Genomic DNA, 23,643 nt, shown 5'->3' with positions numbered 1-23,643 from the left:
CTACCGTGCTCCTGGATATTTACCATAGAGAAATGAAGACATGTGTTCACACCAAAACCTGTACATGAATGTTTATATTTAGAGCAGCTTTATTTCTAATAGCCAAAAACTGGAAACAACCCAGATGTCTTTCGGTGGGTTAATGGTTACGCAAAATGTGGTCTATCCAATACCACCATTGCTAACTACTACTCAGCAATAAAAAAAAATGAACTATTGATACACACAACCACCTGGATCAGTCTCCAGAGAAAAAGGTCAATTCCAAAGGGTTACATACTGTATGATTCCATTTATAGGGCACGCCTGAAATGACAAAATTACAGAAATGGAGAATAGATTAGTGGTTTCCAAGAGTGAAGAAGGGGTGGGGGAGCTTCCCTGGTGGCTCAGTGGTTAAGAATCTGCCTGCCAATGCAGGGGACATGGATTCGAGCCCTGGTCTGGGAAGATCCCACATGCCGTGGAGCAACTAAGCCCGCGAGCCACAACTACTGAGCCTGCCCATCTGGAGCCTGTGCTCCGCAACAAGAGGCCGCAACAGTGAGAGGCCCACGCCCCGCGATGAGGAGTGGCACCCGCCCACCGCAACTGGAGAAAGCCCTCGCACAGAAACGAAGACCCAACACAGCCAAAAAAATTAATTAAAAATAAACAAATTAATTAAAAAAAAGAAGAGGGGGAGGGGAAGTGGGCGTGAGCAGAATAAGGTATACTGTGGTGATAGGAATGTTCTGTATTTTGACGATATCAATGTCAATATCCTGGTTGTGATACTGAAGTGTAGCTTTGCAAGATACTAAATGGGGGGTGAAATAAAGGGTATATAGAATCTCTGTGCTATTTCTTTAAATCACATGTGAATCTACAATTATTTCAAAATAAAAAGTTTAGTTAAAAAATGAATGAAGGGGGCTTCCCTGGTGGCGCAGTGGTTCAGAGTCTGCCTGCCAATGCAGGGGACATGGATTCGTGCCCCAGTCCGGGAAGAACCCACATGCCGCGGAGCGGCTAGGCCCGTGAGCCATGGCTGCTGAGCCTGCACGTCCGGAGCCTGTGCTCCGCAATGGGAGAGGCCACAACAGTGAGAGGCCTGCGTACTGCAGAAAAGAAAAAAAAAACATTTTGATGATGGCCATTCTGACTGGTGTGAGATGATATCTCATTGTAGTTTTAGAGAAATGCAAATCAAAACTATAATGAGATATCATCTCACACCAGTCAGAATGGCCATCATCAAAAAATCTAGAAACAATAAATGCTGGAAAGGGTGTGGAGAAAAGGGAACCCTCTTGCACTGCTGGTGGGAATGTGAATTGGTACAGCCACTATGGAGAACAATATGGAGGTTCCTTAAAAAACTACAAATAGAACTACCATATGACTCAGCAATCCCACTACTGGGCATATACCCTGAGAAAACCATAATTCAAAAAGAGTCATGTACCAAAATGTTCATTGCAGCTCTATTTACAATAGCCCGGAGATGGAAACAACCTAAGTGTCCATCATCGGATGAATGGATAAAGAAGATGTGGCACATATATACAATGGAATATTACTCAGCCATAAAAAGAAACAAAATTGAGCTATTTGTAATGAGGTGGATAGACCTAGAGTCTGTCATACAGAGTGAAGTAAGTCAGAAAGAGAAAGACAAATACCGTATGCTAACACATATATATGGAATTTAAGAAAAAAAAATGTCATGAAGAACCTAGGGGTAAGACAGGAATAAAGACACAGACCTACTAGAGAATGGACTTGAGGATATGGGGAGCAGGAAGGGTAAGCTGTGACAAAGCGACAGAGAGGCATGGATATATATACACTACCAAACATAAGGTAGATAGCTAGTGGGAAGCAGCCGCATAGCACAGGGAGATCAGCTCGGTGCTTTGTGACCACCTAGAGGGGTGGGATAGGGAGGGTGGGAGGGAGGGAGACGCAAGAGGGAAGAGATAAGGGAACATATGTATATGTATAACTAAATCACTTTGTTATAAAGCAGAAACTAACACACCATTGTAAAGCAATTACACTCCAATAAAGATGTAAAAAAACCCAAAATAAAACAAAAAAAAAATGAAGGAAAAATTAATATGATCAGAAGAACAATTTCATTTGATATATAACAACACTGAACATTATTAAATATTCAAACACTACTTTATAATTTCTTAGTTTTGAACAATAAAACATATCCCTTGAATTTTCTCAATCACAGCCATTCTACAAAGATTCACGTCTAACCAGTAAGAATTCAGCTCACCTTCCACACTGTCAGAACAGGAAGTTCCAATGCCAGTGTCACCACTGTCAGAAGCTATACTATGTCTCCTGATATGGTTATTTCGCTGGTTAGATGGAACAGTTGTGGCCTGCCACAATGATTCATTACCAGGTAACCATGCTGATGAAGAATAATCTGGGCCTACAAAAGAAAATATGCAGAAGTTAACATTTATAATGTCTGTGAGTAGATAGAAGACATCTTTTGACCTTGTAAAAAATGCAAGTAAGGTAAAATAAGCTTATTTTCTGCCAAAAATAATTTAAATAGATTGTTGATATCTAAGATTCACCAAATAAACTTACTTATCACACATACACAAATTCAATGCTGATTTAGCAGCTTCCTCCGGCTGAAGAGCTCTGATTTCTGCTTATAGACATTGAACTTTTATACATGGAACTACTGTCTGATTTAAAATATCAACTCTATCATCAATCCATCTGGAAATGTCAGCACTCTGCTTTGTAATATTTCATAGTTAGGCATCTGTGATCCCAGACACAGGCATTAGCTGAGAATTGGGACTCAGGGAAAATCTAATCAAATCATATTGCATGACAATTTAAGTAGAATGTGCTCATGGAAGGTCAAAAAAATCTATTTTTTTCCACTATAACCTAACCACTTAAAATTTTAAATTCTTTTGCATTATTTTAATTGATTTTATTTCTTTAGTTATCTTTTGATAAAAGTTTAACACCAGAGCATCTTCCTGGCTCTTTGTTTAATTTTCCCTTTTGAGTTACGTTAAATCTTCATTGTTTAGCTAATATATCACTTTTCAGTGTTCTCTTATAATCTTTATTTTCACTTACGTTGTCCATTTTTACTTAACTTCCATTTGTCTTTTTCTGATTTATCCATCATTTTACGTTTTTGCTCACTTCATTCTTTTACTGTCTACAATGCCACTCGAAATATACCCATGGGGCTTCCGTGGTGGCGCAGTGGTTGAGAGTCCACCTGCTGATGCAGGGGACACGGGTTCGTGCCCCAGTCCGGGAAGATCCCACATGCCATGGAGCGGCTAGGCCCGTGAGCCATGGCCGCTGAGCCTGCGCGTCCGGAGCCTGTGCTCCACAACGGGAGAGGCCACAACAGTGAGAAGCCCACGTACCGCAAAAAAAATAAATAAATAAATAAAATAAAAATATATATATATATATACACACACACATACCCAGGGACCAATGCCACTCTGTGAACTATTAATTACAAGTTCATAAAAATTAGGTGCAGCAATAAAGGACAAGCACTGAAGAATGTTTATAGTAATTTGAAAGAGCAGTTTTAAATCTTGAATTTTATACAAAGCTATAGTAGCACATGTTTTTATCAACGGTTAACACAGTGGCTCTAAAATTGAAGCCTGTACACTTATTTGTGGGAGTTAACAAGCTCTGTACAAGAATTTTGAGCCTTCAATTCAATTATACCCTTGAAAATTAATAAGCATATTATAGATGATATGAATAGCTACCTTAAAGCAGATATTTTCACATAATTATAATACTCCCATTTGGGTTTTATGTTTGCAATTGCAGTTGCTTCTAAGTAAAGCAGAAATGACTGGCCACTTATCACGATGTGAAACAAAACATCATTACAGAATTATCACGTTACACGCTACTGAAATTGGCATGCAAGGAGAGCTTTCTAGCAGTTTAATAAACATAAGAATCACAAAATGACACATCCACAAAAGTAATTACATCATTTTTACCACACTTAGGAACAGTCATTCTCTTCATTAATATCAAAATATATAAAGAGATTAAAAATAAAACCAGGGACTTCCCTGGTGGTGCAGTGCTTAAGATTCCACGCTCCCAATGCTGGGGGCCGGGGTTTGATCCCTGGTCAGGGAACGAGATGCCACATGCATGCTGTAACTAAGAGTTAGCATGCCACAACTAAGGAGCCCGCCTGCCACAACTAAGACCTGGTGCAACCAAATAAATAAATATTAAATTGTTTTAAAAAAATAATAAAACCAGACTTGAAGCTATTTTCTACCATATTAACCCCAACATTAAAGTTCTAGTTCTAATAAAACATTATGCCAAATTATTATCTTTCATTTCTATTTATAATATAATTTATAAATTAAGTTTGAGTTTTATAGATCTATCTATGAAGTATACAAGCAGCCTTAAAAGTCATATACATTTAAATTAACTCAAGCTTAAAAAATAGTGGCCAAAGAAACACTTCTACCAGCTTTGAGGTCTAGAACAACCACTTAAAACTTTGTAGATTCTAGACCTATCTCAGAATGGGACTTATCTTAATTCATCTAAGCACTCACACATTAAAGCACCAGGTGAAGGCATTCTGTCACCAGATCTGCTCTAACTCTGATTTGTCTATAATCTGCACCAAAGATACTTTCTTTAAACAGCTCCTCAGGTAATATTCCTTTAAATCAACTCAAAGTCCTATCTAAACCATTATCAAAAAGGGCAACCAGCCCACTACTTTCTCTCCCAAGTGCAAACCTATTAACTGGAGAAATTTTTTAAGGAATACTCAGAAAACAACATAAATAGGCTGGTAGTACATGGAAATGGCAAATAAAGATATGAAAAGATGTCCAACCTTACTAATAATGAGAGAAATGAAAAAGACAACGTTTTTATTTTTAGATTTTTAAATTATCTATAACATTAAATACCACCGGCAAATATTTGAAATACCAATGTCAAACAAAGTGCAAGGAAAGTTCACATACTTTTGTAGGTATATAAACTGATAGAACCTTTCTAAATTAGGGCATCTGGAAACAGGTATCTAAATTTCAACATGTACCTAAATTTCAACATAAGACCTCCTACTAGGAATTTTTATAAAGAAGTAATAGAGAAGTATAAAAATATATAAGCACAAGGACAGTACTTTAATAATAAAAATAAATGCCTAGAAACAAAATATGTAAGTTAGTTGATAATCTTCAAGTGCTAAAAATAATTTTACTGACCTTTTTTTTTTTAACATGTAGTGACATCCAAAATATTAAGTATGTGTGGGAGCAAAGCATTTATATCACTACATATATAGTATGATTCCATGGTTAGGGAAGAGATTGTACATTTACATATATGGAAAAAGGAGCTTTCAGGGAGCTCTATGTCTAAATGTCAACATTGACTACAATGTTTTACTAAAGGAACAAATACATTACAGAACATTTACTCTATCACTAGGGATGATGACGACGACGACGATGATGATGATGATTATACACTATCATCTTCTGGGGAAAAATGCTGAAAATTACTTATATTGATTTGCAGATTACATCAACATTTGATTCTGAAAGGAACCAGCTATAGAGCAAGATATGTAAATTCAACAGACTCCTGGTTAACAATTTTACAAAAACTGCATAAAACCACTGAAATAAAGTAAAAACTCTTGCTTTTAGACAATATAACCATCTTGAGCAGTATAAAGTAGTATTACATGTTTAGGCCACAACACCTCCACCCCATTTATTGTTAACAATTCTTGGCCCAAGGAAACCATTTGTAGATAAAAAGATATAATCCCCCCCCCCAGCCCCCCCCCCCACATACACACCAGTAACGGAGGGGTAAAATAAGAAAGAAAGAAAAAAAACACTGATAATGATATGGTGTTATTACCAGAAGCTAGGAAGATTTTCAATAATTAGTCTTAAATCATTAAATATTACCAGGAAGAATGGCTCAACAAAACTTTTTCTGAAGTTTTCTGAAGGTCAGACAGTAAGTATTTTCACCTTTGCAAGCCATTTGATTTCTATCAAAACTATCCAACTCTGTCACCATTGTGGTAAAGGCAGCAGTAGACAACAGAATGGGTATGACTGTGTTGCAATAAAACTTTATTTATAAAAACGGATGACAAGCTAGATTTGATCCATGGGCCCTAGTTTGCAGACCCCTGATGGAGAGTAAAAATTTATTCTAATAGATAAATATTCTCTAAAATCCAGCTGACTCAAAATGAGTAACTTCAGCCAGCATGTTAATTCATTCCTTTATTCAGAAGAAATTCTAGTTCATCCTAGAGCACATACCAGCAAGTCCTGCTGCTCCAAATCTGAAAATTCATTGGAGCATTACTGAAGTTATCTGAGGACTACCAACACCAACAACTTTTTTGGATTTCTTTTTCCAGAATAAACAGTCTCAGTTTGTAATAAGGAAGAAACTTTTGCATTCTATTACAAGTTAATCACTAAAGGGATGTTTCCTATAAGCTTAAATTATACATAATGGCCCATCTCTGGGAAACCTGCCTCCCAGGTAGTGAGCATTAAGGTGAAATACCTCTGTTTAGCTCACGCCAGAAACATCCTGACCAGGCCCACCTGTGAATGACTACAGGGAGGAAGAAATTAACACATCCCCTCCGAGGCTGACCGGAACCAGGAAATGTTTGACTTTACTCCCTCCCCTTTTAGTATAAAAGAAGCCTGAATTCTAACTCAGGCAAGATGGTTCTTTGATGCATAAGCCCACCATCTTCTCAGTTTGCTGGCTTTCCAAATAAAGTCTCTATTCCTTGCCCCGACAACTCATCTCTCGATTTAACAGCCTGTTGTGCAGTGAGCAGTACGAGCTTGAACTCGATAACAAGTTGACCTGTATGGTTTATTTATTTATTTTTTGGGCCACACTGTGTGGCTTGTGAGATCTTAGTTCCCCAACCAGGGATTGAACCCAGACCCTCGGCAGTGAGAGCACAGAGTCCTAACCACTGGATTGCCAGGGAATTCCCCTGTATGGTTCAAAACTCTTAGACAACATCAAACATAGTATGATGATTAATTTTATGTGTCAACATAACTGGACCATGGGGTGGCAAGATACTGGGTCAAACATTCTACATGTTTCTGTGAGGCTATTTTTAGGTGAGATTAATATTTAAATTGGTAGACTGAGTAAAGCAGATTGCCCTCCATATGTGGATGGGCCTCATCAAACCAGCTGAAGGTCTGAATGGAACAAAAGGTTGACCCACCCCCAATAAAGAGAGAATTCTTCCTGCCTAAAGGCCTTCAAAATAGAACATTGGCTTTTCCCTGTCTTTGGACTGGAAGTGAAACATCAGCTCTTCCTGGGTCTCAGGCCTGTCAGCCTTCAGAATAAAACTCCAACATCAGCTCTCCTGGTTCTCAGGCCTTCAAATTCAGTTTGAAACTAAACCATTGACTCCCCTGGGTCTCCAGCTTGCTGACTCACACAGCAGACCTTGGGTCTTACCAGCCTCCATAATCACATGAACAAATTCTTTACAATAAATCTCTTCCTACAGATATATAGAGATAGAAAAAGAATATAAATACACATTTTTTTTTCTCAAGTGCACATGAAACATTCTCCAAGACAGATCATGTCTTATGACACAAAATAAGTCTTACTACATTTAAGAAGATTTACACCATATCCAGCCATCTTTTCCAATGACAATGGTATGAAATAAATCAATTAAAAGAAGAAAACAGAAAATTCACAAATATGTGGTGCTTAAACAACATGCTCCTAAACCACCAATGGGTCAAAAAAGAAATCAAAAGGGAAATCAAAAAATATCTTGAGACAAATGATGGAAACACAACATAACAAAACTTATGGAATGCAAAAGCAGTTCTAAGAGGGAAGTTTGTAGTGATAAATGCCAACATTAAGAAAGCTCAAATGAACAATCTAACTTTACACCTTAAGGAACTAGAAAAAGAACAAACTAACCCCAAACTTAGTAGAAGGAAGGAACTAATTTAGGATTCCGGGCTTTCACTGCCGTGGCCCGGGTTCAGTCTCTGGCCAGGGAATTGAGATCCTGCAAGCTGCGTGGTGACGCTAAAAAAAAAAAAAGTTTAAAGAAGGAAGGAAATAAGAAGAATCAGAGTGGAAATAAATGAAATATAAATTAAAAAGACAACTGAAAAGATCAATGAAACTAAAACTATTTTGAAAAGATAAACAAAACTGACAAGCCTGAATGACTACAGGAAAAAAAAGTCTCAAATAAAATAAAAAAGGTGACATTACAACTGCTCACACAGAAATACAAAGGATCATAAGAAACTGCTATGAACAATCATAAGCCAACAAGTTGGCCAATCCAGAAGAAATGAATAAATTCCTAGAAACATACAACCTACCAAGACTAAATCATGAAGACAAAGAAAGTCTGAACAGATCAATTACTAGTACAGATATTGAATCAATAATCAAAAACCTTTCAACAAAGATATGTCCAGGACCAAATGGTTTCACCAGGGAATGAATCCTACCAAACATTTAAAGAATTAATACCAATCCTTCTCAAACTCTTCCAAAAAATGGAAAGGGAGAGAATAATTCCAAACTCTTTTTAAGAAGCCATCATTACCCTATACTGGACACTACATTACCCAGACAAGGACACTACAAGAAAATCACAGGCTAATATCCCTAATAACATAGATACAAAAATCCTCAACAAAATATTAGCAAACCTAATTTAACAGCACATCAAAAGGACCATACACCATAATCAAATGGGATTTATTCCAGGGATGCAAGAATGGTTCAACATATGCAAATCAATAAATGTGATATACCACATCAACAACATAAAGCATAGACATCATATAAACTCAAAAGATGTAGGAAAAGTATTTGATAAAATTCAACATCCTTTCAAGATAAAACTCTCAACAAACTGGGTACAGAGGGAACATAATTCAACACAATAAAGGCCATATATGACTAGCCCACAGTTAACATCATACTCAACAGTGAAAAAGCTGAGGAACAAGATCAGGAACAAGACAAGGATACCTACTCTCACCACTTTTACTTAATGAAGTACTGGAAGTCCTAGCCAGAGCAATTAGATAAGAAAAAGAAATAAAAGGTATCCAAATCGGAAAGGAAGCAGTAAAACTGTCTCTATTTGCATATGACATACTATATATGGAAAACCACCAAAAAACTGTTAGAACTAATCAGCAAATTCAGTAAAGTTACAGAATACAAAAATCAATACATAAAAATCAGTTATGTTTCTATATACTAACAACAAACTATTGAAAAGACATATTAAGAAAACAATCCATTTACAATTGCATTGAAAAGAACACTAAGAAGTAAATTAAACCAAGGAAGTAAAATATCCACACATCAAAAACTATAATACCTTGAGATGAAAGAAACTGAAGAAGACACAAATAAATGGAAAGATATTTCATGCTCACAAATTGGAAGAATATTGTTAAAATGTCCATACTACCCAAAGTAAGCCACAGATTCAATGCAATCCCTATAAAAATTTCAATGGTATTTTTCACAGAAATAGAAAAAACAATGCTAAAATTTGTATAGAACCACAAAAGACCTTGAATGGCCAAATCAATTCTGAAAAAGAACAAAGCTGGAAGCATCAAACATCCTGATTTCAAACTCTACTATAAAGCTATAGCAATTAAAACAGTATTGTCACTAAATAAAGACTCACAGATCACTGGAATGGAACAGAGAGCACAGAAATAAACCCATGCATACAAAGTGAGTTAATTTACTATCAGGGATCCAAGAATATACAAAGGGGAAAGGATAAATGGTGTTAGGAAAACGGGATAGCCAAAGGCAAAAGAATGAAACTGTTCCCCTATCTTACACGATACACAAAAATGAACTCAAAATGGATTAAAGATTTGAACATAAGACCTGAAACCATAAAACTCCTAGAAGAAAACATACAGGTATGCTCCTTAACATTGATCTTGCAATGATTTTTTTTGGATTTTGACACCAACAGCAAAAATAAACCAATGGTACTATATCAAACTAAAAAGCTTTTGAATAGCAAGGAAAATCATCATAAAAAGAAAATGAAAGAAAGGAAGGAACGAACGAACGAACGAAGGAAGAAAGAAAGGAAAGAAAGAAATAAAAGAAAAGAAAAGGCAACCTATAGAATGGGAGAAAATATTTGCAAACCATATACCCAATAAGGGATTAATATACAAAATATATAAAGAACAACTCAACAGCAAAAAAACACCCAAATAAACTATGGCCAAAGGGCCTGAATAGATATTTTTCCAAAGACACACACACACACACACACACACACACAAACACACACAATAGAATATTATGCTAAGTCTTAGCATCTAATGTAGAATATGATGACTATAGTTAACAACAGTTTTGTATACTTGAAATTTGCTAAGAGAATAAAACTTAAAGTGTTCTCAACTAAAAAAAAAGAAAGGAATTATGTGAGGTGATGGATGTGTTAACCAACTCTAATGAGAATCCTTTCTCAATGTATATATATATCAAAACATCACATTTACACTTTAATACATGACAATTTTATTTATCAATTATACCTCAATAAAGCTAAATTTAAAAAAAAAAGAATCCAACATTTGGGACAATGGGGCTATAGAATGTTCCTTAAGCGTTATTTCTAATAAGGAACTGTTACAAATAAACCAAAAGGGAGACGGGAACACAATTTTGGCCATTAAAATTGCGAAGACCTAAAAGTATAAAATGTTTATATTGTCAATCTAAGTAAGACATAAAATTTAATAAATCAGAAGTTCACAAATAACCTCAGATTTCATATTGTCTAGGAATTCTCTGAACTCTTTTTTTGCCTGTTTCTAGCTTAGCACTCACCATATCAAACTGAAGTTATCTGTACCTGTATCTGTCCTCCTTCTAGACTGTAATAATAGTCATTGAGGGCAAGGACCATGTGTTCCAGATCTTACTCAGTGCTGCAGCCAGCATATAGTAAACATTCAAACAAACAAAAAAAACTGCATAAAGCAACTGGAAAGAAATACATCAAAATACTACCTGTGGTTTTCCCTAGATGGTAAAATTACTGGTAATTTCTTTGACTTTTATGCTTTGTATTATTACTTTAATAATCAGAAAAATAAGCTTTATTTTTTTAATCCTTAAACCCCACCACTAATAAACCAAATAATTTACTTATTAAGTACCTCTTAGTTATTCTATACCTGTGCTAAGTAACTATTAATGAAAGTCTTTGGAGATATGTTTTCTGGGAAATGGGTATACAACTTACTTGGTCTAGTTTGGAACAAAATGCATACATTCTAACACATAAATCAAACTACCTTAACTTTTTTTAAATGTTTAAAAATTCAAAACTACAAATTAATGTTCACAAAATGAATTATATTTATACACTTAAAAGGAAAAAAATTTCTTCAAAGTAAAGAACTTAGAACAGACTGGTTCTTTGTTTTGGTTGATAGCTACAAGTCTGTTTCAATATCACAATTAATTTAGTCCAGTAGAAGAAAAAAATTATGAAGCTTTTTAAAGCTGTAGGAGAGTCTACCGGGGAAACACAGCAACTCATATACTTTGACAAAAGACCAGTGCAGTCCTTTTTCTAGGAAGGTATCCTCATCAAAAGAACTCTAGAAGAAGGAAGCATATAATAAGTCCAATCACATCAGACAAATCATTCGATCAATCAATGGGGAAAACATGTCCTATTCAGAACAGCATTTTATTCTTTTAAATCAGTAAGACATTTTAATTTGCTTATGATGGTATCACAATAATCTTATTTATGCTAAACTTTTCCTTTTAAAGGTTTCCCAAAATGACGAAATTATCTCTAGAAGGTGATCTCCTCTAGCCTGAATTCACATTTGTCTTAACCTTTAAATATAACTACTACTTTCTTAAAAAGATCCAATATTTTATGTGCCTAGAACACTGAAGATAATTAACAAAATGTCATGATTGAAATAACATTCTAATCTTTCATTTAGATTGAATGAATTCAATCTGAGAAGAATGACATGGCGTGTCTCTATTCAACATAATCCAGAATCACAAAGCAGTCAGAATTAGACACGAATATGTTTACCAGGTGATACAAGGAAAATTTTCTCACACAATAGTTATAAGACTACACTACTAAAAGGGAATTACTCAATTTCTAGGTATGTAAAAACAAAACAAACTTTAAGGCTCAGTGATCTCTGAAATAAAGTATTACCTAGGTCCTATCATATTAGAGCAACTGAATGACTGTGTAGAATCCGCTCTCTCTAGAACAAAGATGCATTTCTGCAAGAACAGCAAAGATTCCCAAGACACCATACATTGGACTTCTCTTTGGAAGGCAATACATTACATTTTTTAATACCAATTTCAATAATTTTAAATAGAATACTGAATGCCCAGGGATAACTTATTTAATAATTACTAATATTTCTCACATTGGAAAAACAGGAAGATTAGCATCAAATGAATAAGTAACCTATTATATTTTATTTTATTTCTGAAGCTTTTTTTCTAAATTAGAAGCAAAAATGCATACAACATCAAGTCTTCCACAATATGCTAACATAATTGTAACTGCACTTACAAGAACTAATCTTATTGAATTTTTAAAATGACAATGCTAAGCCAAAAAAATAAACAACACCATTGACAAAGCAGATTTATAGTTGTAAATAAAAAGCTGAATATACAATACAAACTATGAATATAAATTACGGTGTCTTTTAAAATGCAGGTTATCACCCATTCAGTGCACTGAGACCAACCTTTTTTAATAAAATAAAACAGAAAAAAAAAGAAAATATCAAATCATATTTACCCTTATTTGACATAAGATACACAAATCTCACAATATAACATCTCTGAAATGTTAACAAGGACATCTCTGAAATGTTAACAAGTACTTCTCCTCAAAGTTCAGAACAGTAGCCTTCAAACTGCCCCAATTCTATCAATAGAAACCAAGTTAAAAAGAAATAAATGCAGGGAATACAACAACAACAAAAATCTCTTTTCCTTAACTCATACACCTAATCCATTTCTGAAACTCTTCAGTCCATTTCAGAAGTATTCACTGAATTAGTTCTCTCCTCTTCTTCCCACTGTCACAGATCATAGGTCTTTTGGCTGAACTGCTGCACAGATGTCCTGCTGGAGTAACTCTGCCCAAGCCAGCCTCTACCCTACTATCAGAAAATATATTTACGTCATTCTTTTGCTTAAAACTCAAATTCCTTAACTTTGGCAAAGTTCTTCAACTGGCAACCTCATTTTCTAAGACTTTACAATCCTACCCCTCCCACATCAGCTCCTCTACACTCTATAGCTGCACATACCTAACCACTGCCTCCAAACAGATCAGGTTCTTTCGTTGACTCCAAGCTATTTCTCTTCTCTCTCTTCTTTAAGAGTCCTGATTCAGAATTAACTTGCTCTAAGTGTTTTCTCTGATTTCTCCAGGTGGTATTAAAATAACTACTACTTTGTGCTCTCCCAATATATCACTCAAAATACCATAACAGCATTTACTAAATTATATTAACCCATATGTATATGACTTACTTCTTCCTCACCAAAAGGCAACATTTTTAGTCTCTAGCACAGAGCTGCACAGTTAAGACAGGGTCTCAATAAATGTAGTCATTATAACTACTGGGTACCCAATAAATGTTCCTGACATAAAATTAAAATTTTGGAAGCTTTATAATTAGATCTTAAAAATAGTCTTTGTTTTAGAAGGATTAAAACAGGGTGTTTTTTTGTTTCGTTTTGTTTTTGGTTGTTGTCTGTTTGTTTTAAAATCCAGGAGATTTTAAACTATCCCTTGAGCCAGTTTGCATTTAAGTATCTATTTAAAGATCAGTAAATATTTTCCAATGCAGATAGAAACAAACAAACAAAACAATAAATCACTAATAATTATAAGTGATTTGAAAGGCTGTTGGCCAAAATTCCTAATAAATGTGGGAAAACAATTTTCAATAGCATCAAAAGGCACAAAAAACCAGAACATTAAAACACAAGAAAAATACTCACATTAATAGTAATCAGGAAAACAAAAACAGAAAATCTTGTACTACACTGGAAAATTCCTAGCTAAAGTGAAAGAAACATAATATAGAGATATTTATGTTATTCATCCTACTCTTCTACTTCATTTCAGTACTGTTTATCTCTAGGGTAAGTGACTCCAATAGTTTTAATTTTTCTTTAATTACAGAATTAATAGTATAGCTTAGTGGAAAAGAATATGGACTATGAAACTAGACTGCCTGGGTTCAAGTTCTGTACCACTCTTATAAGCAGTGAGATCTTGAGTAAGTCACTTAGCCAATCTGTGCCTCAGTTTCTTCATATGTAAGAAGAGAAAAAAAATTATAGTATCTATCCTATAGGGCTGTTGTGATAATTAAATGAATTAATATGTAAAGATATTTTTTAAAGTGCCAGGCATAAAAACAGACACAATAGATCAACGGAACAGAATAAAGGGCCCAGAAATAGTCTCTTCAATAAATGGAACTGAGAAAACTGGACAACCACATGCAAAAGAATGAAACTGGACCTTATCTTACACCATACATGAAAATCAACTCAATGGGTTAAAAATGTAAGACTTGAAACTGTAAAACTCCTAGAAGAAAACACAGGGGTAAGCTCCTTGACATCAATCTTGGCAATGATTTTTTTGGATTTAACACCAAAAGCAAAGGCAAAAAAAGTAAAAATAAAAAGTATACTACATCAAACTAAAAAACTTCTGCACAGCAAAGGAAACCATCAACAAAATGAAAAGGCGATCTGCTGAATAGGAGAAAATATTTGCAAGTCATCTATCTTATAAGGGGTTAATAGCCAAAATGTAGAAGTAAATGATACAACTCAATAGAAAAAGAACAATCTGATTAAAAAATGGGGAGAGGAACTGAAAAAACATTTCTCCAAAGAAGACATACAAATGGCAACAGGTACATGAAAAGGTGCTCCACATCACTAATTAGCAGTGAAATGCAAATCAAAACCACTGAGATAGCACCTCATACCTGTTAGAATGGCTATTATTAAAAAGACAAGAAATAACAAGTGTTTGCAAGAATGTGGAGAAAAGAGAAAACTTGTACACTACTGGTGGGCATGTAAATTGGTGCAGCCACCGTAAAATAGTACAGAGGTTACTCAAGAAACTAAAAATAGAACTATCACATGATCCAGCAATCCCACTTCCAGGTATATACCCAAAAGAAATGAAATCACTATCCCAAAGGGATACCTGCATCCCCCATGTTCACTGCTGCACTATTTACAACAGCCAAAACACAGAAACAACCTAAGGGTCCATCAACAGATGGATGACTAAAGAAAATGCATTTGTACAGAATGGAGTATTATTCAGCCATAAAAAGAAGAAAATCCTGTTGTAACATGAATGGACCTTGAGGGCATTACAGTAAACGAAATATGCCAGACAGAGAAAGACAAATACTGTATGATCTCATTTATATGTAGAATCTAAAAACAAACAAACTCATAGAGACAGGGAACTGACTTGTGGCTTCCAGGGGCAGGTGGTGGGAGGGTGGGGTTTGAAACAGGTGAAGGTGGTCCAAAAGTACAAACTTCCAGGTATAAGATAAATAAGTTTGGGGATATAATGTACAGCATGGCGACTATAGTTAACAATACTATACTGTATATCTAAAAGTTACTAAAATTAGTAAATCTTTAAAGTTCTCATCACAAGAAAAAAAAACATAACTATGTGTGGTAATGGACGTTAACTAAACTTATTATGGTAATCATTTTGCAATATATACATACAGCAAGTCATTATATTGTACACCTTAAACTAATACAATGTTATATATCAATTATACCTCAATCAAACTGGAAAAAAATCTACCTCAATCTAAGTTAATTGGCTTTCTTGCATTTAAGGATTTAAATCGAATTTTAAGTAATCAACACCTAGTATTCTTTGCTTTCTAAATATAAAAAAGAAATCTGGAAGTTCATTAACTATTACTATTAAAACTACTTATTAGTACTATTATTACTAAAATTAATAAAAATAATTAAAAAAAATATTACCACAAAAGGTATAAGACTATAGTCTTCAGATGTGATTCTAAATGTCCTTACTTTCAATTTGAGTATAACAAGGAAGAGTTTTAAACTAGGTTGGTTCAGGTGGAGGTTAAAATTAACTCAATTAAGAACAATGATCAGATGGATAAGTAAGTGGTTCACCTTTCACATAAAAAGTATGAATTCAAACCAGTAATATTCACTCATGATATAAAACAAGGAACTCAAGAGCGTCAGGGTAGCAACCAACAAAGGTAAGACCATCTCCTTCTACGAAAAAAATCATGTGCCTGTTGATTTCAATATGTGGAGAGGCCAAAGATTCCTATCTTATACTCTGGTTACATGAAATGCTGTATTCAAAAGAGTATTTTGGTAGCTATTTGGAATGAGGGCCACATATTTAATTTAGTCTCTCATAAGCCTTTGTTTCTGTTTATAAACTGGAAAAAAATGAGGTATGATAAAAACTAATAAGAGGTTTTTTTAATAAAACCACTACAAATGTGAGGGAGTATAACAAGTCGTATTCCAGAGGGGTTTACCTTTGTCTTTGAATATAACTATTTCACAATATCAATTAATAGAGAAAATATTCTACATGGTAGCAAATTATGTCCAAACTTAAGAAGGATCATCAGCCCAGGAGGAAATAAAAGCCCCAATAAAAATAAACATTCCTAAATAAAGTTGTTAAGACCTAATGCTGCTAGACCTAATGAAAATTCACATAGCCACTGACCTCCAAAGAAAACACAGTAAGCTCATTATTTCTCAATTAGCCTTTTGTTTTCTGATACTTAGGAGCCTAAGTGCTTTACATAATACATTTAAATGCCAAAATGAAAACAAAACTTTAGTTTTAAAACACTCCAAAATAAAGTTTTGAGAAAATTTATAAATAACACCCCCTAATTTAAAAACTTAACTTCTAGTTAAACTTTTCAGTACATTATTCCTAAAATGAGATGGGATGCTCAGAATTAATGAAAAAGCTTCAGTAATGTCATGACAAAGCAATGTATATTGATTATGATCAATAAACACACAATATCTGCCTCTACAAGACAGTGAAAGCACCTCATAGAAAACTTTAAACTTTACATGAAATGTAGTCCAAATTTTTCATCCCATTCTCTTTCAGAAGGTTAACTAAAAACTAGAGTTCACTTCAGAACTCTGAACTAAAACTAGAGTTCACTTCAGAACTCTGAACTTTTAGTGTTAAAACAGCATCAATAAAGCAATGAAGACATCTACTATGTAAAGTTCCTGATGTTGAATCTACTATCTTTAAAGTAATTTAAAACCTTACACCAGTTCAGATGCCCTAGGCAGAATCCTATAGTCAAGACTCAGTGACTGTTCAATGTAAGGCATCCCAGGAGACACCACGCTAGTTTTAAAACTGAATGTCCCAGGCAAACCCAGATAGTTGGTCGCCCTAGTTTGAGAGGTGGTAAGGGCAAAGAAAGCAACCCAAACACTCACTGAGAACTTATGTACCAATTCTATGTAATAAAATGTGCAGACTCGATTAGAGAGTCTTTAATCCCTACTAGTTCTAACTTTTTAAGTCTCTCACTGGAAGTATGCAGTGGCACTGGTCCATCCTCTTCTGTCTTGTCTTACATGGCCTCTTGGCCTAGAGCCTCATGCGGCTCTAGTGGTGAAGACTCCTTCCTCAGTCTCCTCTCCTCTGGAACACCACACCCTGCTGGGTGCACTCCTACTTCACTGGCTGCTCCTCAGTCTCTTTGGATGGCTCCTCCTCCTCTATCTGACCAGAAGACGGTAACCTCTGCTGCCTTCTCCATACTCTATGTGATCACGTTTAGACATCATTTAGACACAGCTAACTCTCAAAATCCCTACCTACACCTTCCCATCTCCCCACTGAGATGCAGACTTGTATACCCAACTTCTCACCTGAACCTCTAAAATGCATCTCAAACGCCACACGGCTAAAACAGGACCCTTAATTCCACTTATCTTCCTCACATTCCTCCACACCTCAGAAAATGGCACCGCCATCCATTATAATTACTGAAGCCCCAACTAAGACATCATCTTTGATTCCTCCTTCCTTCATTTACCACCCCCAAACCATCAGTAAATCCTGTCAGCTTTATTTCTCCAGTATATTCCAGACCCATTCTGTTCTCTCCAATCCGATCTTACCACTCTGATCCAAGCCATCATCTCTCACCCAATCACCGCAATGACCTACTAACCGGCTTCCCTACTGCCAGTCTTTCCCCCACTGCGCCACAATTTCTTCCCCCACAAAACAGCCAGGAGTGATCTATAAACACCAAGGACAGGGATATCTACTTCATCTCCCCAGGACACAGAACACAGAACGAGGTTTGCCTCACAGTAGCACTCAGTGTGCTGAGCAAAAGAATGAACAGTCATCTCCCCTACCCACCCACAGCTGCCTTCCCCTCACACAGAAAAGAACCCCAAATTCTTACTAATTCTTACGATGCCTTACATCAGGCCTCCCTCACCTCATATCCCTACTCATTGTGCTCCAGACTCACTGACCTCTGATATTCCTCAAGCTCCCCTAATTCATTTCCACCTTGGAGCTGTTTCTATACGCTCTGCCTGGACACTCCTGCCCCCATGTCTGGCTCCTTCTCATCATTCAGGTCTCAGAGCAATGCTACCTCCTCAGGGAGGCCTTCTCTACCCAGCTCTATCCACACCATCTCACCAGCTCCCTTTTCTTCACAGTACTTAACATCAGCTGAGTTATCTTGTTAGTTTACTTACAGACTGTTTCCTCCCTACTAGAACGTAAGTTCCCTTAGAGCTGGGACCCTACCTTTCTTGTTCAATGATGTATCCCCAGCACCTAGTACAATGCCTACCACACAATGTTTACTGAAAGAATGACTCATATTTACCAAGTACTTACGTACGTGCCAAGCACTATGCTAGGTAACAACAATGAATTTTTTTTAATTAAAGAAAAATAGAAAGTGCAAGTAAAATATTAGTATGAAGAGCAATTTGATGTTCTTTTATGTTGATCAGTCCCGTTCTTAAAATGAATGACCTTATACAATAAATTCCACTTTGTAGAATATTATTTTGCCAGTGTAAAATATATATATCCTTAAGTAGTAACAATAATTAGTATTTCATTGTAGCTTTAGAAGTTATCTAAATGATCACATTGTTCATTTTTTAATATACAATTTGAAGGAACTAATTAAGCTATAACTCAGTAAAATCTGACAGCCTTCATTTCTTCATCTTTTTCTCAGAGTACAAATATACACATTTCATCCAGTCAGAAAACTCAAGACTGTGTAAAAACTTTCTGTTCTCAACATACAGAAACATTCACAACAGAGGCTGAACTCACCATTTACTGTCTGGCCTCAGATTAATTTACCAGCTTCATTCAAGCCAAGAAGCTATCAGTAATAATCAGGTTCATTTCACAAAAGTCATCACTAAAGTTGAGATTCACCCCTCATCCCCCAAAGCCTATTATAAAAGAACACGTCCAAATGAGTTTAGGCAGAAGAGTTATGTTTCATTGTTATCAGAGTACTTTTGGGTCCATTTAATTCAGAACCACAGAAAAACTTTGTATTTGACATAATCATACCAGTTACTACCACCATCATTATGACATTACTAAACACTTTATGGCCAGGAATCAACAGGAAAAGGCAGATTTAAAGCTTGAGGCACTGAACAAATGACACTTCTTCAGATCATGTAAGTATTTTCTATAGCATTTTCTCTTCAGCACACTTGAAAACTATCATATCCTACCTCCAAATGTTTTAGGGTTAAATGTATTAATATTTTGAAAGTATGATTTATAAAAAAGAACAAATTCAGTATACTTAAGTATAAGTACTCAAAATATCCCCATATCATACTAGATTTTTAAAACCTAAGAGAAATACATCTATCTTTCATCCAAATTTGAAACTATTATACATTTTGAATAACAGGATCTTCTCAAATGCACTCAACCAAATGCATAAAAGACATAACATTTGTTCTATTTAAAATTAGCTTTCTAACCACACTTGCCAATTGAAAAAAAAAAGGAGGGGGAGGGGCCTTTTGTTTGATCTTTGTATGGACATACAAGAAAATATTCATTTTATTTTCATTTATAACAATTATCTCTGTAAAGCTGAAAAACTGTGGGTAAAGCCAAAACAAAATTAAATCCTAAAGAAAAGGTCAAAAGTTCAGTATTTTCCAAACCATGCTAATTAGTCCCACTTGTTTTAACTGCTATTACCTTAAAAAGAAAGTTTTCTCCAATTTTTTAGAACACTGATTCTACATTACCTTTGGTTTTCCCTTTAGTTACATAACTGTATAAACAAACCAGTTTTAGGACACCTAGAATTAACCCACTTACTGAGACAAACTCATTTAAATACCAGAAATAATTTACATATCTGTCTTCACACAGGCCATCAAAACCAAAATGATTGCTGATAAATTCAATCAGAAGACTGGTTCCTTCTGCTTTCAGAAAAGCTCTAAAATCACTCAAGGTAGTCAAAAGATAATACTGGACAGTGTTTCAAATATATAAATTCCCCTTAAATTCTAAGAAAAAATGCCTACATGAACCAATTCAGAGGTCATTATCTTGACCTTCACCGTCTGCTCATTTGCTAAAGAAACCACACAAGTTTTTCATCTAAGGTATAAATTTTTAAACTAAAAAAATTTATATATTTGCTTGGCTCAAGAAGAAAACATAATTATATCACTATTTTGTAAAAGTAATCTATTCTCAGCATGTAGCTGAAAAAAAAATTTTATTGGAAAGGCATGTCCTGACTTACCAAAGGTTTATCACTGTCAAAGGTTAGATAAAATATATTTGTTGTAAAGATATACTGTCCAAATTTATTAAAATTCGGTAGTACTTATGAAGTATCTTCTTCCACTATATTCTTTGTCACAACAAAGGTTTAGAGGGTACAATATAACCTCAAAGTCCTTCCTTCAGTTAATTAAAAATTTCTAAGCACTATGATGTTTTCTTCTTCATAGAAAACAATGGAAAAATGGATACAATGCTTGGGGAATATTAAGCCTTCAAACATGTTATTATTACAAATAAAGTTTAAGAGGTTAGGTTACAAAGACATTACAGATGGCTTCTGACATGTACAGATAAACTGAAACCATTCCCTCCAGCCTCTAGGGATAATGAAGTACCTTCTCATTCACTGAAGTTACTTTGATTGCAGAGTTTATAAGCACCCAGTGAGCATCAAAAACCTCTCAAGTGCTGTCTCCTCTTCTTAGGACAAATGGTATACATTTCAGAGAAAATAATTTCCTACTTATATGATTTTTTTTTACTAAACTCATGCCTACGTTCAATTCTATTATTTCTAAAAGTGTTGCAGGACCAAATTTAAGAGAATGATTTCAAATCTAACTCTGGATTTTAACATTTTTATGTCTAGATCTAACGTACAGTATGCTACTACAGTTAACAATACTGTATTGTATGCTTGAAATGCGTTAAGAGGGTAGACCTTAAAGTTTTCTCACCAAACACACGACACAAAAAGACGGTAACTATGAGGTGATGGATATGTCAACTAGTTTGAGTGTGGAGATCATTTCACAATGTGTGTGTGTGTGTGTGTGTGTGTGTGTGTGTGTGTATCAAAACCAAGTTGCACATATTAAATGTATCTATCAATACAATTTCTATTTGTCAATTACACCCTAAATAAAGATGACAAAATTATATATGTCTAAAAAAGACCCCACATCACAAATTTCTAAACTATCACAGAATTGCATTATTTGAAATTTTAATAGAAATCTGAGTTTGTGCCTGATATTTTTTAAATAGCAAAAATACTAACAACAAAAAACCACTTCCAAATGCTTCTGCTTTTTTGTTTCTCAAACAGCTTTGAAAATGTATACCAAAATGTCAGTTACACAAGTAGAGCTCATTTTGTGTAACAAGGTTACTTAACAGGAGTCCTAGAAGCACCTAAAGTTGTAGGAAAATCTTTGTGTAAGTACATATGGCGATTTTTTCTGGATAAATGATCCATATAACTTGCAGCTTCTCATGGGGGTTCAAAATTCAATTAAGATTAAAGTGCGTGAAAGAACCGTCAACGTCAGATAACTTGTCACAGGCAACCCAAGCCTTATTTTTTATATCACAAATTAGGGGACGATTTATCCTAATTTGGCGGCTCCTACACAACTTTTAAGTGATAAAAGGCATGAAATGGCTGTGCGTTACAAACAGCTCTCTTCACACACCCAAAGCGGCAAACTCCCAATTTTCCTTGAAAGGGCCAGGGACAGGCAAACGGATTAACACCCCTATTGCTCAAAGATCGACTGGCTTTGGCAGGACATGTCCTCCAGAGAGGGCTGCTGGGCGGTGACCAGGTCGCAGTGAGGGGCAGGACCCCTCGGCGGGCACTTGCAGCCAAGGCATCACCAGCAGCCTCCTTCCGCCCCAAAACGCGCCCTAAAGTAGGGTGTGTGGACGCAGCTGCAGCAGATCCCGGTCCCACTGGCGCGCGCCGCGCCGCCGCCGCTGCAGCACGGTCGCAGCGACCTTCCCGCCCGGGGCTCCGTGAGCCCCGTTACCCACGTCGGCCACAAACCCCACGAGAAAAAGGGAGGAGGACGCACAACAAAGCCTAACCCGAGGAGGCCCAAGCGAGCTGTAAGTTGGGGCGCCCGGTTTGCGGCCCGAGGAGGAGCGGCCCGGACACCGAGCCGCGCCGAGCCCGTGTGCCGCGATGCAGGGCGGACAGGGCCGGGGACGCGGGGCGCCAGAAGTCAGCCCGCGGGGCCGGGCGTCAGCAGCCGGGAAGAAGCCGGGCTGGCGGGCTGGCGAGCGGCGTCGGGGGCGGGCGGCCAGGGGGAAACCAGGCCTGAGGAGGGAGGGGAGCGTTGGCGGGGTCCCGAAGCGCCGCGGTCGGCCGCGACCCCCACCCCAGTCGGGGGCCTGTCCCGTTACTTACCCGCCGGGAAGCTGCGGGCTCCGCCGGGGCTGTCCCGGCCGCCGGCCTCCGGGGCCAGGAAGCGCCCCCACATCGCGGGCGGGAGCGCCGAGTGGGCCGGGGGCGCCCGACTCCCCACGTCCGTCCTCCCTGCCTTCGCCTCCGGCGGCGGAAACTTGTCCGAAGCCTGGGCCGCTGCGGCACCGGCGGGGGGACCAGCGGGCGGGCTGGTTAACGGCCGATCAGCGACGGGCGGGGAGCGCAGGGGCCGGATTCGCCGCGGCGGCGGCTGCCATGGTCGAGCCGGCTCGGTTGAGGCCCGGGCCGGGGAAGCGGCGCCTCTGCGATGTCGGCGACTCGGTCCCCGGCTGCGCCCAGCCTCACAGGCTCCAGGCGAAGTTGCAGCTGCGGCTTCTCTCCGCCCCGCCTCCGCTGGGGGAGCCCG

The 23,643-nt window shown here is 36.9% G+C and overlaps 1 protein-coding gene across 1 annotated transcript in view; it reads right to left on the bottom strand.

Moving 5' to 3' along the window:
• The window catches only part of CEP85L (centrosomal protein 85L), a 151,760-nt gene extending 128,453 nt beyond the window's left edge, over positions 1 to 23,307 (bottom strand). Inside the window, exons 1-2 of the mRNA XM_082855459.1 lie at positions 23,220 to 23,307; positions 2,273 to 2,434 (exon numbers count right to left, since the gene is read on the bottom strand). Of these exons, the coding sequence (XP_082711585.1) occupies positions 2,273 to 2,434; positions 23,220 to 23,292 (235 nt within the window). The 5' untranslated portion in view covers positions 23,293 to 23,307. The remainder of the gene's footprint in view (positions 1 to 2,272; positions 2,435 to 23,219) is intronic.
• Between the last annotated feature and the right edge of the window lie 336 nt (positions 23,308 to 23,643).

The sequence above is a fragment of the Leucopleurus acutus genome (assembly GCF_964270905.1).
Source record: "Leucopleurus acutus genome assembly, chromosome: 15".
Taxonomy (NCBI): Eukaryota; Metazoa; Chordata; class Mammalia; order Artiodactyla; family Delphinidae; genus Leucopleurus; species Leucopleurus acutus.
The sequence above is the reverse complement of the archived record's forward strand: the minus strand, read 5'-3'. Positions and strand labels throughout refer to the sequence as shown.